The sequence below is a fragment of the Lagenorhynchus albirostris genome, chromosome 4, assembly GCF_949774975.1.
Source record: "Lagenorhynchus albirostris chromosome 4, mLagAlb1.1, whole genome shotgun sequence".
In the NCBI taxonomy this organism is placed as follows: Eukaryota; Metazoa; Chordata; class Mammalia; order Artiodactyla; family Delphinidae; genus Lagenorhynchus; species Lagenorhynchus albirostris.
Window position 1 is genome coordinate 84,920,309 of NC_083098.1, and position 15,882 is coordinate 84,936,190.

At 38.3% G+C, this 15,882-nt stretch overlaps 1 protein-coding gene across 6 annotated transcripts in view; it reads right to left on the reverse strand.

Annotated features, from left to right (window-relative positions):
- WDR19 (WD repeat domain 19) overlaps positions 1 to 14,038 on the reverse strand; it is an 84,303-nt gene extending 70,265 nt beyond the window's left edge. For 4 of the 6 annotated variants that reach the window (XR_009540359.1, XR_009540360.1, XM_060148336.1 and 1 more), the window contains exons 1-5: positions 14,012 to 14,032; positions 11,571 to 11,662; positions 11,218 to 11,283; positions 7,958 to 8,083; positions 3,563 to 3,678 (exon numbers count right to left, since the gene is read on the reverse strand). Coding sequence is in view for 4 of the 6 variants with exons in the window: in XM_060148336.1 (XP_060004319.1) it covers positions 3,563 to 3,678; positions 7,958 to 8,083; positions 11,218 to 11,283; positions 11,571 to 11,662; positions 14,012 to 14,017 (406 nt within the window). In the remaining 2 variants the exon portion in view is untranslated. Of the gene's footprint in view, positions 1 to 3,562; positions 3,679 to 7,957; positions 8,084 to 8,339; positions 8,431 to 11,217; positions 11,284 to 11,570; positions 11,663 to 14,011 lie in introns of those variants that run through there. The other 2 variants (XM_060148337.1, XM_060148338.1) reach the window with 2 other exon arrangements.
- Between the last annotated feature and the right edge of the window lie 1,844 nt (positions 14,039 to 15,882).

A 15,882-nucleotide genomic window follows, 5' to 3' on the forward strand; every position in this document is an offset into this window, starting at 1 on the left:
TTAAACAGACAAGAAATTTAAAATCTCATCAAAGCAGTTAGTGTCTAAGCAACCTTATTTAAAACAGTTTATTACCAAGTTGTAAATCAAGATAAAGGCATATGAGGGCAATCATGTTTTCCAATTTTTTATGTGCCTATGAGCATAGGTCCTAACATAAAAAAGACATTCCACCCCTTGACAAATTTGTTTACCATATAACCAAACCTATCACATTAATGTCTTAAGCACAAAATGTGCTTAAATCTCAAAGCACTGAAGCTATCTCTACTATATTCAGCTTCACAGTGTGGGAGACCCTTAGCATAAGCAGATTCAACATCACAGTTTTGACTCTTCGTATATAACTAAAGGACATACAATGATTCATGATTAACACTGAGGTACAAATACGAATGCACCTTAGTGAGACTTGTGTTAAGAATTGACTCATTTAGGTGGCACAGTGGTTGAGAGTCCGCCTGCCGATGCAGGGGACACGGGTTCATGCCCTGGTCTGGGCAGATCCCACATGCTGCAGAGCGGCTGGGCCCATGAGCCATGGCCGCTGAGCCTGTGCGTCCGGAGCCTGTGCTCCGCAACGGGAGAAGCCACAACAGTGAGAAGCCCACGTACCGCAGGGAAAAAAAAAAAAAAAAAAGAATTGACTCATTTAGCTAGTGAGGGATATTAGATAGCCACTAAGTATCAGGACGTTTTTTTATTGAGCAATCTAGACAGTGCAAAAACCACATTTTGGAGTGGAAATTGCATGCTTGACACTGAGGGCATTTGTTGAAGGTCCTGGGATAGATAAATACTCAAGAGCCCCAAGGTTAATTAAGTATACAGATTCTGGAGGCAAACTGCCTATTTTGAATAAGTGGCTCCACCACTTACTGCAAAACCACGGGTAAGTGACTTAACCTTTCTATTCCTTAGTCACATCATCCAAAAATTGGGGATAATAGTAGGAGCTCTTTCATAGGGGTTGAGGATCAAACGAGTTAAAGCACTTAGAAGAGTGCCAGGCATATAGGAAATGCCACATAAATGTTAGCTATTTTAGCTGTTATTGAGACAGAGATCATGTTTATTTTATTCATGTACCCCGTACAGAACTTAATACAGTATGTATGCAGAAGGCAGGCTCTAAATAAATAGTCGTTAAGTGAGCAGACCCTGAGGCCAGAGTGTGCCAGAGTGTGTTAGAGGCTCAGGTGGGAGGAGAGTATAGCTGTGAAGCCCCGGAAGATGGGTAAGAGATGAAGTCAGAGAGTCGCAAGGGCCAGGTCACAGAGGGCTTGGCTGGCCATACTGAGGACTTTGACCCTGGGTGACATGGAGAGCCACTGGAGAGTTCCGAGCAGAAGGCTCACTGTGGCCTCTGGGCTGAGGATATTCTATAGCAGGGCAAGATCTGAAGCAGGGAGACCAGTTAAGATATTCCAGAAATTCAGGTCAAAGATGTCTGAGCCCCACACCATGGTGGCAGCAGTAGAGGTGATGAGAACAGTCTTGATTCTGGAGATATTTGGAGATAGATCCTACTAGATTTTCTGGCAAATTAGGTATGGAACGTAGGAGAAAGATAAGGGTCAAGGATGATGGTAAGGTTAGGCTTAAATATCTAAAAGGATGAAATGCCATCAATGAGAGGGAAAACTATTGGTTTTGGTGGTATTAAATTTGAAGTGTTTACTAGAAATCTCATTGGAGATGTTGAGTAAGCAGCTGGATGTATGAGTCTAGAGTTTGGAAGAGATAAATGTGGGACTATAGAGGTAGTATTTCAAATCAGAAGACCAGAGCACAAAAGTGAAGGGAACATTCAGAGAAGAGACTGGGATATAGGAGATTTTGCTGATCATAGATTAAGTGGCTTAAGTGGTACACTGGAACTGAGTGTCGGAAGTAATGGGTGTTAGAAGGGAAAAAAGGAGTACATAAAGAGAGGTGGAAAGATGCCAAAGACAAACTTCTTTCTATACTCAAGAAAGGGAGAAGAAAATCTCTCCGTTTCTTCTAGTGCTCAGAATTCAGGTTAACCTTAACCTCACTGATAACAGTTAACATGTTGTGTGTGCTTACTTAACATTGTTCTGGGCACTTTACACGTATCGACTCATTTAATTAGTATTAACTTACAGCTACCATACTATGGCCACTGAAATGTAAATCATGTTACTGGGAGACTGGCAATATTAGGTACACTGTGAACACTGAAATTCATGCATGTTAGAAGCATGTGAAGTGAGAACTGCCTATATCTAGTCTAGTTCAAGGAAATAAATCAGAGCATGACGAAACAAGGTAGCAGACATTAGCTACTGTAAAAACCATGCATTCGTGCAGCTGCTATTGGAAGTGAAATGCCTTGGTTTTAGGAAAGTAAATTATTTCAAAGGAAAAAAAGCAGAGCCACAAATCACAACTAACTCTGAAAGAGGACCTAAAATATATAATTAGCCTGAATCTTTTCCATTTTACACAGTGAATTAAATTAGCTGAGATTAGAATCAATATTCATATTAAATACAAAGATCACATAAAATCATGTATATATGACAGTTACTGACAAAATAATCATGCTTTGACAAATTATTTTCTTATACCTCAAGTGTCAAAATTTCTAGGGCTTATAAGTTAACTGGTAGAATATTCCTGTAAATGAAGGGGGATATAGAAAATGCCTATTTAAGTCAAACAAATTAATTTATATGGTGAAAGCAGAGCTTTGTAACTCAGAAGTTTTTAGTTTAATTTTTCAGATGGATCAATGACGTAACTGTTTAGCTAGAGCACTAAAAATATTCCTATGAAAGATATACATATATGTGAAAATAATTTGAAATGAACAAGTGGCCTTAATTGAAAGGCACTTTCTCAAGTATTCTGTGGGCACTATTATCTCCAGGATTTGATTCTTTCATTAGTGGTACGTTATACTGGCCACCTGTATGTAATTAAGCCCACTGTTTCACCATTCACCAGCATGATGTTAACAATAATTGAAAAGAATCCATACTGTTTCCTCCTGGGGAGTCCCAGGGCAGATGCTAGGCGACCAGAGGCTGGGGGAATCAGAGACTGAACCAAGAAGGTCAAAGGATTAAACACGCATATCATCCAGTCATATACCCTGAGGGAAATATAACTCGAAGTCAACTCCTAGATTAAATTGGTGTTTGGAGAGAGTGAGGGGTCAGAATTAGGAATCTGGATACTCTGTCCAAGAAGCCACCAAATGTTTTAGCCCATCTACTAATGTGTTGATATGCATCTGAGCTATTCCATGCCAGAGGCACAATCTGGGTGAGAAAGGGATAGAAGCCATGCTATTAATGTACTGGTGTCCAAAGGCACAGGCTCACCCTAGGGCAACCTGTTACATAGCCTGGGAAATTCTTAGTAGGTAGTGAAGATGGATCTTCTAGTTTAGATAGATGTATGGCTTGACCAGGGAAGTCTTCATTTTAAACTACAAAATTTCTCTTGCAATATCAGGGAAATCTGAGGTGGTAAAATTTCCATTTATGTAAAGCATCTCAAATATTTAGCAGTGTTTCCAGCTACAACCTACCAAGGACAGGAATCTTTCGAGATGTTTGACGATTATAAATGAGCAAATTTCCTTTAACAGTTCCAACAGCCAGGAAACTTCCAAATTTTGACCAAAGAAGGAAAGACAATTGATCCCTGTAACATTAAGATACAAATTACTAAACAATTCACAATTATAACCCCCTAAGTAGTCCTTTTAAAAAGTACTTCATGAATAGTTTTAACATCTACATAGAAGCTGAAGTACAAAACTACAACTTAATGCTTTAGGACTACGAAGAAGTGCTAAAGACATTCTGAGACACTATAAAATGATCTTAGGTGAGTGAGACTTAAAATACAAATGTATGATGAATATAGGCTTCAATTCAGTCATGATGGAATCTCAAATTTCATCAGATGATTCATGATGAGATACTTATTAATCTGTCTACTAATGATAGTTGTAACTCTAATTGTGGTAAAAATCTTCATGGATAACATCTTATGCTTTAAAAAAAAAGTAGGGTCCAACTATACGATATACTAAATTGGAAAAATCATTGGGAATTCATGATTCATGAAAAAGGACATACATTTTCCAGCTCTGCTAAGAGTAGCTCAGAAGGAGGTAGAAGGCACGTTTGCCTACCACCAGTTCTTACTGTGCATTCTAGGATCCATAGGTTGAACTTTTATACAATCTTCTACTAAAGGGAATCAAGACTCCTTGGAGAGTAGCTCATTTATATATTGAGGAAAGAAATCACAATGGATCTAGAAAAGTGGTTATGAAAATACAATCCCAGGACCAGCATCATCACCTGGGAACTTCAGAAATGCTAGTTCCCAGATCCCACCCCTGTCCTACTGCATGAGAAACTGGGGGTGGTGCGCAGCTGTCTGTGTTCTCATAAGCTCTCCAGGTGATTCTGATGCAGCTAAACTTTGACAGTCACTGATAGATCAAGCTACTGTTTTCAGAAAGCAACACAGCTCTCAAGAATGTTGAGGGCAGTAATAAAAGGACAAAAGAGTCAGCTTAAAGGGGACTCCTCTGGCTAAATTAGAGGAATTTGAGCATTAAAAATTACATATTTAATTGCAACAAGTTGAGTTTGTGAAAGGCCATAACACCTAATGATACTTGGAAGACAAAAATTCACTTAAAGCATAGGAAAAGTCAGTTGTAATAATAAGTGAATGTAATAAAATGTTTAGGTAAAAATTAATTTTAACAAGAAGTATTAATATACTGGGCTGCTAGCTTTCTTCAATTGAGTATATATTTACAATTGTTGAATATATTAAGTATATTTTATAAAAGATATTAAGTACATACTTTATAAAAGATAAATATGCATTTGTCTCTCAGTTTAAGTAGGTACAGCAGCCCTGAGAATATGCCTCTCAGATCTCCAACTATAGAAAGTATAACCGACCAAGGCCCCCAGCTGCTAGGCATTGGAATCCATCACCTCAACGTGCTGGGACCACACCTTCCCATGGGCTGCTCCCAGACAATGATTGCGCATGGCAAGGGTCCTGCTGAGGCCCATTTCTGGGAGGCACAGGACTCCTTTGATGGTAACCTTGGCTCAGACTGGGCCTAGCTGAACTTTTTAGAACTGTGTTGCGGTCCCAGATGTTTCTACCCCCCCCTTTCTTTCTTCCCTCTCTCCTTTACAAGGGTCTGACGGCTCTTCTAACTTCTTCTCCCTCTCTCTTCCCTCACAGATATTTCCTGTGATAAACACCTTACACATTTAATCCCATTTTGGAGTCTGCTGCTCAGAAAACATGAATTTAAAAAACTGGAGTGAGCTAAATAGTACCAGAGAAAAGAGGAACTATATGACAAGAACAAGGTCTGATTAGCAACTGCAGTCACATATAGTAAGAGTAGTGTAACAATATTAGTCCAGTCAATAGTTGATCAGTACTAACAGTCACAGAACAACCAACTAGAAAGAGGGTTAAATAGTGTATTCCAAGAAGATCAAGTAATCAAATGTCATCAAAAGAAGAGTTAACTGAATGGGCTTTATCTTTCCTCTTAGGAGATAAGATGTCTAGAAGGTCCTACAAAGTACAGTAAGATCCCAAGGCATACATGTTTCCAATTATGCTAACCGATGAGGCCAACATATAATAATGACACATATTTCTGGCCAAGAAAAATGTAATGAATATATTATTTTAGGAAAATGCACCTGGCTACAAAAAAAGGCAACCTATGTGAAAGGCATAGGTTTGTAAAATTCTGGCTGATGTGACAGTTGAAGGTCAATTAGAAAAGAAGCTGAGTAGGGTGACTAGTACTCAGGTGTGAATGGCCTTGGGAGAAGCAACCATGTCCCATGATCCAACCAAGAATCAATTGGTTTATGAATCAGATGTTGTATTCAGAGTTTCTCTGAAAAGATTGCTGTATCCCAGGTAAAAAACTAAATGATTACTGCTGTTGGCCTAGGTAGGATCAGGGTAAGTACCACTATAATCTTAAAAAGGTATAAAAAATACATTTAGTAAAAATGATGAAATAAATTCAACCCATTGTGCTAACATAATAATTTAAGATAGTTAAGTGGCATTGCAGCAAGTTTTGTAATAATTATATTTGATGCTTTGTGAATTATCTGTGTTTGAAGTGCGCAGAAGAATCTAATCAGATTAAATTTGTAAATGAAATTTTAATTGTTTAAAGGAAACTTAAGTTTGCAAAATATTTAAGAAAATTTTGCAAACTTGATATTCAGAATTGTTAACTATCGTGATGTGTTAGATTGATCATTAACAAAAAAACAAATAGTAGTAGGTATACCTTTCTATAGCCAAAGGGCTTTAGACATTAAATATTAATAGCAACAGTAAAACACCCTTAATTTTACCTTACTGATAATTACAATAACATCTACTGTTCCCTCAGTTCTTATTTTGGTGCCTGGCCACTGCATACAATTAACTATCACAACAATCCTGAGATGATGTGAGAAAATGGAAGTGGGGGAAGATAAAACAGTGGGAGGCAGAGCTGCCAATTCGAAACACCTGGGATTAATTATGCGTTTTTTTTCTCTGGGTCAGGATGTGGCCTCACTGATGCTCAATTTGGTTCAAGAAGCAGTACTTGATGTTTATAAACATCCTCTTGAATGGAAGCACACAGGGTGTGTAAAATCCTTCTGAAAAGTGCTGTACCAAAGTGTTAAAGGACAGAGCAAGAAATGAAGGTTCTCAGACCTAGCAAGACTTGGTGTTGGTCAGACACTATTGCCTGTGGATGCATGTCTCGTGCGTCACTTTGGAGGGTCAAGAGAACCTGCGCTAAGGTGATGTTTGGTCCTGCTCTGTTATTCCTTGGCAAGTAAGCTGGAAAAGTATAGTCTAACCTTATGGTATGTGATCTCTTCCTGCCCACCTGCAGGCCACATGATGCCATGAAGCAGATTATTATTACTATACACTCTTTACATATATGAAGAAATTGAGGATTAAAGAGAGGTTAAGCAACTTATCCAAGGTCAAAATTGCAGTTTTAGTTGTAAATACCGATAGGTTTTTCTTTTCCATATGGCAAAATGGTTTCCATTTTAGCAGAGACCTGCAATTTATTCTGTCTGCCCAGGATTTTTCCCACTTGTGAACTTCCCCACCCTCACTCCACTCTTCACTGGGTAGGATTATCAACCTCATGGCCCTGCCTACCCTATTCAGAGACCTTCTGAAGAAATGAGTGGACACTAGTCATGTGATAGGGGCATGTTCTTTCCTCTGGCATAACTTGCTGTGAAGAATGGTATAAGCTGATACCTGCCAGTAGCCATCAAGAGTCTGACTTACATATATAGGATGGATAAACAACAAGGTCCTATTGTATAGCACAGGAAACTATATTCAATATCTTGTGATAAACCATATTGGAAAAGAATATGAAGAAGAATATATATATGTTTAACTTAATCAGTTTGCTGTACAGCAGAAATTAACACATTATAAATCAACTACACTTCAATAAAATTTAAAAAAGAGAGAGTCTGACTTAGAAGAAGTCAATACAGAGAAAGGAAGAGCCGAGAGATGGAGACAGTCTTGACTGCATCATTAGAACCCCTAGATCCAGCCATGCCTGCAGCCAATCCCATCTCCAGATTTTCCCATATACGTTTTCTCTCTTCTTTGGACATTTTAGTCTGTTCCATTGAAAGCAACTTTTTAAGAAGTCATATTTTATAATCATAACAACTTTATTCTAATTAACTGAACAAAATTAATAGGATTATATATAACAATTAAAAAAGAAATGAACTTTTTCCTTTATAAGAAAATAACTCATCAATGCATCTTTATAATGAAAGTAGTATTTGTAGCATCAAATCTGCAAATAATGATATTTCTAAGTGAAGATTTAAAATATAAAAAAAGCTATCCTTACCTCATGCCACTGTCTAACTGGCTGGTTTTGCTTGTGTTGGCATCCCACAGATAAATGCAACTGGATTTCTCAGCAATCACTGCTAGGATATCTCCATCCTTATCCCAATCCATAGCAACACAGTTACTTTTTAAAAAGAGAGCAAAACATCACTATGCATTTTTTTTAAGCAGGGAAAGAAATTTAAACACTCAACTATTTGTGATTTTTGTCTATAACAAGACCATTCAATCTATTTTTGAATACGTCATAAACTTCCTAAAGTGAGAAATATAACTCACCATTCAGTGCCTAGATAAAACTAACACCAATTATATCGTTGTTGAGGGAACAGAAACATTTTAAATATCATTTTCATATACTATATTAAATATAATTATACCTAATAAGTTAGCAGATTTTCTCAACACCTATAAAGAGCCTGGCCCTTTGGTAAAACAAACTCATCAAGCACCTCTGGAAAGGAATCACACCTGGAATCAAGAGAAAATTTGTATGATCAACTTTCGAAAGGTTATTTCAGATTTACAGAGGGAAAAAGTAGGTACTGATAAGAAATGATGTTATATCTAGATAAACTGTGTATTGAACAGATCAAGGCTGGGTAGATGTAGGACTGCAAACAACAAGAAAGACTTGAATTCTGAAATAGTGAGTAAGAAAGTTTATTTTTATTTCATATCTTAATAGAATGAGTGATTCAATTAAGATAACAAAATAGTTATAAATAGGAAATGCTCTATTTAACATGTTTCTTACTGTTTAAAATTACTCCAAATGTCTATTATAATTTAAGAACTTCCTTGAAGATTAACCTTTCCTTCCTTCTCTGATGCTATATTTCATTTGGAGACCCTCTGTTCTTGGGTATTGGCTAAGCCATACTCAGCTCAGCTTTACATTTAAGACAGCTGGGCATTACTGAAGTTATTTTATTCTTTGAACTGTTAAAATATGTTTTGGGGGACTTCCCTGGTGGTCCAGTGGTTAAGACTCCATGCTCCCAATGTAGGGGGCATGGGTTCGATCCGTCAGGGAACTAAGATCCCACATGCCACACTGTGTGGCCAAAAATTAAAAAAATTAAAAATAAATAAAATATGTTTTGGGATCTCAATTTTCTATAATATTTTCAGGATTTTGAGAGTGTGGAAGAGGAAGGCTTTCAAATTGTTGATAAAATCATCTGCCAATTAAAGACAATATATAATGGCATTTTATTTATGTGGAGATCTTTTGTCAGTCTAATTCAACTATGATGAATACAGCAAAAGAATTCATAAGTGGGCTTCCCTGGTGGCGCAGTGGTTGAGAGTCCGCCTGCCGATGCAGGGGACACGGATTCGTGCCCTGGTCCGGGAAGATCCCACATGCCGCGGAGCGGCTGGGCCCGTGAGCCATGGCTGCTGAGCCTGCGCATCCGGAGCCTGTGCTCCGCAACGGGAGAGGCCACAACAGTGAGAGGCCCGCGTACCGCAAAAGCGACAACAACAACAAAAAAGAATTCATAAGTAAAAAAATAAGGCCATTGTGTAACCAAAATAGATGTCACAGAGATTATGCAATAAAGCTCATACAATTTACTCAAAGAAGTTCTTTTACTAAGTGCTTCTTACTTTTAGACATAATTATAACTAGCTTGCCCTCTGTTTCCTAGAATAGAGAAACCAGAAGCAACAATTAAGAGAGCAGTGGGATACAGATGGCCAACAAACACATGAAAAGACGCTCAACATCACTAATTATTAGAGAAATGCAAATCAAAACTACAGTGAGGTATCACCTCACACCGGTTAGAATGGGCATCATCAGAAAATCTAAAAACAACAAATGCTGGAGAGGGTGTGGAGAAAAGGGAACCCTCCTACACTGTTGGTGGAAATGTAAACTGATACAGTCACTATGGAGAACAGTATGGAGGTTCCCTAAAAAACTAAAAATAGAACTACCATATGACCCAGCAATCCCACTCCTGGGCATATACCAGGAGAAAACCATAATTCAAAAGATACATGCACCCCAATGTTCACTGCAGCACTAGTTACAATAGCCAGGACATGGAAGCACCTAAATGTCCATCAACAGAGGAATGGATAAAGATGTGCTACATATATACAATGGAATATTACTCAGCTATAAAAAGGAATGAAATTGTGCCATTTGAAGAGAAGTGGGTGGACCTAAAGACTGTCATACAGAGTAAGTCAGAGAGAAATATCATTTAATATCGCTCATATGTGGAATCTAGAAAAATGATACAGATGAACTTATTTGCAAAGCAGAAATAGAAACACAAGATGTAGAGAACAAACATGGATACCAAGGGCAGCAGGGGTGGGATGAATTGGGAGGTTAGGATTGGCATATATACACTACTATGTATAAAATAGATAACTAATGAGACCCTACTGTACAGTACAGGGAACTCTACTCAATGCTCTGTGGTGACCTAAATGGGAAGGAAATCCAAAAAAGAGGGGCTATATGTATACGTATAGCTGATTCACTTTGCTGTACAGCAGAAACTAACACAACATTGTAAAGCAACTATACTCCAATAAAAATTAATAATAATAAAAAAAAGAGAGCAATGGGAAATGCCAAAATGGTGGCATTAGGTGGATGGGAGAGAAGTAAAGCAACCTGATTTGCAAAGATGGTGGTGATAAAAGCAGAAAGCAGATGTGTATTTAAAAAGGCTGGCAGCATAAGACCATTTAGGTGAGGGACTCTACACATCATAATAACCACTAAGACTATCAGTAAAATAACTACTATAGGGAATGATAACCCTGAATCATTAAAAATGCTTATGTTATGCTTACTGTAATCTAGAATGACTTCCTTAAAATAGATAAAATAAGGCCTTTGTCCTTTAAGAAGTATGCAGAAAGTAACTATTAGAGAGGAAATACTACAGCCATATGGGCTTATCTTATCTGCATATACACACACTAAAGCTTGTTTATAATTAAATAAGAATTATTTCACATGGACTCATTTATAATTCTGTCTTACAGCTTATCTGTGAATGTATGAGTGTTTATAAACGTTAAATTCTAATTCATATGCTATATATATACGTATTTCATTAACTGTTTATGGTATAAAAAACCAAATCTCTTTGCAAATGGAGAAGGCAAAAGAGATACACATTAGATATGTTATAAAATTCTATTTGATTATAGTTTTAAGACAGTGTTTTTTTATTTTTTAGGCCACAAAGCTTGAAAAAGTTTTTGATCTACCACTGTACTTACCCAGATAAGTTGATTTCACTTCTTTTTTGACCATGGCGATCAAAGATTTTCACAATATGATCAGCTCTAAAAGCAATCAGAACACAAAGATACGATTTAAGTGTTTCTTATTTCTCTAAAGAGTTTTTTTATACACCCAACTGATTTTATTTTCTCACGATAGTTTCATAATTTATATGTAAAAAGTTATTACCAGGGAAAAGGTTCTATGAATTGTGATGTTAATGGAAATATATTACTTTTCCCACCATTCAGTCATCACCCAAGAATTTCTACTGAGCAGATAGTGTAGTTAGGTGGGCATACAACCGTTTGGAGTCAGGATGATTCACCAACATTCACTGATTTCTTACCCTGTTACTGCAAGGTAGTTTCCTGATGTTTTCTGCCAGGTAAACTTTATTGGTGTGCCAAGCCAAGTTTTTTCTAGCAGTGAGAAAACACGCTAAAAAACACAATACAATTTCTGTATTTTCAGAACATACAATTAAACATTGGTCAGAAAAGATGTCAAAACGTGATAATGAAAACAGTAGGATTCAGGATGGTGAAGTCTTATGCTAGAGCTTACCCAAAAGAAGTCAACAATGTAACAAACAAAATGACCAATCAACCAACCAACCAAATAATCACAATCTGATCGGTAAAGTATGGACCTCAATATATATGGGAGCATTTACTATAAAACGTTTTTGCTTTTGAATGTTTTCGAATATTAATTTTATAAAAATGTATGGCTTTAGTGTTTTATAGCTATTAAAAATTTAAATAATTTAAACTTGAACTTAGCTAATTATTAATAGCATAGATTTGGGGAGATTAAATTTAACAAAATTGCTATTAAAAATATTAACTCTGATAGAAATACAAAATGTCTATATTTTCTTCAAAATTATTATTTTCCTTTCCCCATCAGTTACATTTACTTTATCATTAAGTGTTTAATTTGGCTATTGGGTGGACACTTTTTCAACTGAAAAATCATTCTTTTCACTTAGACAATAAAGAACTGTGTATCCAGTATGGAAGCCACAAACCACATGTGGACTTGGAATTTTATTGAGGACTTGAAATGTGGGCAGTCCAAATTTAGATGTGCTGTAAATATAAACTACACATGGGGTTTCAAAGACTATAAAGGAGAGAATGCAAACTATCTTCACTGATAATTTTCATACTGATTACATGTTGAAATGATAATATTTTGGATATACTGGGTAGAATAAAATATATTATGAAAAGTAATCTTACCTGTTTCTTTAAAAACATTTTAATTTGGCTACTAAGATTGTTAAATTACATTGGCTCACATTATATTTATATCAAAACAGTGCTGATCTAGAACATCTAGGAACTTAAGAGTTTGGGATGAATAAATGTAGATTTTAACATTAGGTTAAATTACAGGTTAAACAATGATGCCTATATCTAGGCATGTGAAGTTTAGAGACTACTGCAGGTGGCTTGACAGTCTGAATAGCAACACAAAACTCTTCAAATGGTCAAAATTGAACACCAATCACAGGCATTTACTATGTTAAAGATTAAATCCACCTGTACTGAAAACAGGTGCGCTAAAATCACAGGTGCATCCAAGTTTTGTGAAGCATGAAGACACCCTTAAAGAAAAAAAGAGTATAAAAGCATCTTACTTTTGCAATTTTATGACCACATTGCCCTGGAACCCCTGCATGCAAGCGAGGGGTCCCTAAACTTGAATTTTACCAGCTTCATGGTAGACCTCCTCTGGCTGTGACCTTATAAACTATTTTTCTTCAAAGGAGGTGTACAGACACTCCATACACATACAATGGACCAGAAAAGGTGCTAGCTTCACAACCAGAATACCAACGTTTATATTTGGCTTTTTATTTATTAGCTGTAGGGCTTAAAGCAGGTCGATTAAATTGCCTCAAACATAGAATTCTCAACTGTAAACCAGGAATAATAATATCTCCTTACTTCTGGTACTTCATAAATCGTGAAGAGCTTTAGAAATGAGTTAAGATTACCAGTCTGTCAACTGCAATCTCCACATTAATAGCCACCAGAACTTATAAAAATTAAGCTTTCCATTTCTTTGCCAGATCAGGGCCGGGATGTGTGTGTGTAAGGGGATATTGCTCGGTAAAGCGAAGGGTGAATGATCTGTAGCCAGTGACCCGGGAATGGGGTTCACGAAAAGCCCAAGCCTAGAAACCGTGCGTGCAGAGGATGACGCTCTAGAGCTTGAGACCTGCGTGTGCAGATTTCCCCGTGAATAATGTACATCGCCACCAGGTGATCTGTAAACTGCACCAGTCACAGGCAATACAATTTGGGATTATTTTTTCGCAGGCTTTTCACTCGTTTTAAGGCGCTGAGCAGTCGCGCGGCTTGCCAGGTGTTTAGCTGCAATAAATGAGGCAGCTCCTGACACCCGAACGAGTCAACTTCACCGCGACCCTCCAAGCGCTTTCACACAACTCGTTCTTTCTACCGTGCGAAGTTTGGGTTCTCTTCAGATCCAGTCTGCTCATTTCCAGCCGTGGCGGGGTTCCCTCTTCCCGCAAAGCACGAACCCCAGCCGCGGTCCCAGAAATGAGAGGCCTCCCTCCCCGCCTTCTCCTCTTCAATTTTCCTTCCTATTCCCTTGTTCCTTCAACTTCGCCCCTGCTCTCCCCCTCCCTGGTCGCCCCGCTCCCTTCCCCACTTCTCACGCACTCGGGAGGACGAAAGGAGGTCACAAGCTCCTATCCTCAAAGCGACTTTGGCGGGCTTCTTCCCGCTCCCCCGGGGTTCGTAGGTTATTTACCTTCATCTCAAAGCTCGAGCAGCCGCGCGATCTGGCAAGTGCGCAGGCGCACGCAGTCTCCTTCAAGAAGGCTACCGCGTTCCCGTCTCCCAGGAGACCGCGCGAGCAATGGCCAATCAGCGAGCGCCAGCTGAAAACAGTGCCTAGCGGCGACCTCCGCGAAGAAGAGTGGGAGGTGTGGACTGAGATCACGTGAAGCCCGCGAAGCAAGGCCCAGAGAAGTTGAACCTCGCGAGGGTTTGCAGCGCCCTTTCTTTCTGGCTGGGCCCTGATTGGATGCGACCCAGGGGAGGCTGACTCTATGAGACGTTGGAAAGCGCCTGCGTAAATTTCGGCCCCGGCTGCTAAGAAGTCAATAGTAGCCAGAGGAGGGCGCTGAGAATTTCAAGAAAAGAAAGGAACTGAGTGTGGATAAAAGGAGGGGGGAGTTGGTTCATGGGGCAATACTCTTAAGCAATCCACGCAAAGAGATCACTCTGAAGCTATTCAAGGGATGTTAAAATTGAAGACTGATTTCTGCTGGGGATATATTTGTATCTTCAGATGTTTAAATTTGGGTGCAAGACCTGCACATTTAAACGGAGATTTTTTTTTTTTTTTTGCGGTACGCGGGCCTCTCACTGTTGTGGCCTCTCCCGTTGCAGAGCACAGGCTCCGGACGCGCAGGCTCAGCGGCCATGGCTCACGGGCCCAGTCGCTCCGTGGCATGTGGGATCCTCCCGGACCGGGGCACGAACCCGTGTCCCCTGCATTGGCAGGCGGACTCTCAACCACTGCGCCACCAGGGAAGCCCCGGGAGATGTTTTTAATAGGGGACTGAGTGAAGGAGAAAAAGGTTAGAGAAGTAGAAATTCAGAAATTGTCCTTGTAGTATTTAAAACAGAGTGAATGGGACTTTTTTAGATTTCGGGAATGTGAGACAAAATTTTACTTTTACCTTTAGGGCCTGAGAATTAAACTGACATAAGACCAATTAACAGGGGAAAAGCATACAAATTTCTATGTATTATGTTTACCTGATATGAGAGAATGAGTTAAAAAGAAAGAAAACAAAAATCCCACATCAACATATTAATTTGGGGGGGCATATTTCCCTCTATTTTTTGCCCCTATGTATACCAATTTTACTATGTATTTATAATTATGGTATATATGTGTGTATTTAACACATTTATTTAGGTCAAATAATATAACACATTTATTAGGGTGCTTAGTACTGAGCAACAGAAAAGCGTACAATCCTAATAATTTTAGTTTCCCCATACCAAGAAAATCAACTTTTTCCACTCCTTCCAGTGCTTCTGAGGCTGAATCATTTAGAAAAATTGGTTCTCTAACTTTACTGTGTATCTGGTAGGTTTAGTGGGTGTCAGACTCACCTAGAGGGCCTGCTGAAACACAGATTGCTTGGTTCCACCTGGAGTCTCTGATTTAGTCCTTCTGGGGTTGATGTGGAGGATTTGTATTTCTAACACATTTTCAGGTGATGCTGATTATGCCCATCTGTGGATTACACTTTGAGGCCACTGTTCTCTCCATATTTGTTTCCTAAAGCCTCTCCACTTTTTTGTCCTACGTGTTATACTAAAAAGAGTCTGTATTCCTTTTTATGTTGATTAAATTTACAAAGCAACAAATCTTTTCCAAGTATATGCCTCTGAAAGTCACTTTTCAATTTATTATTTTTAAGCTGCAAGGAGCATTTGGTATTATTTTAGATAAAACAGGGATCCTAATTATTGCCTAGTTTTTTGTTTTTTATTACTCTGTTTTTCTCATTAGGCTAACAGAATAGGCAGGATTTCAACAGGTGGATAAAAAGAGAAAGGATACTTAGAGGTAATGAGGTACAAGGTGGAAGATGCAGACAA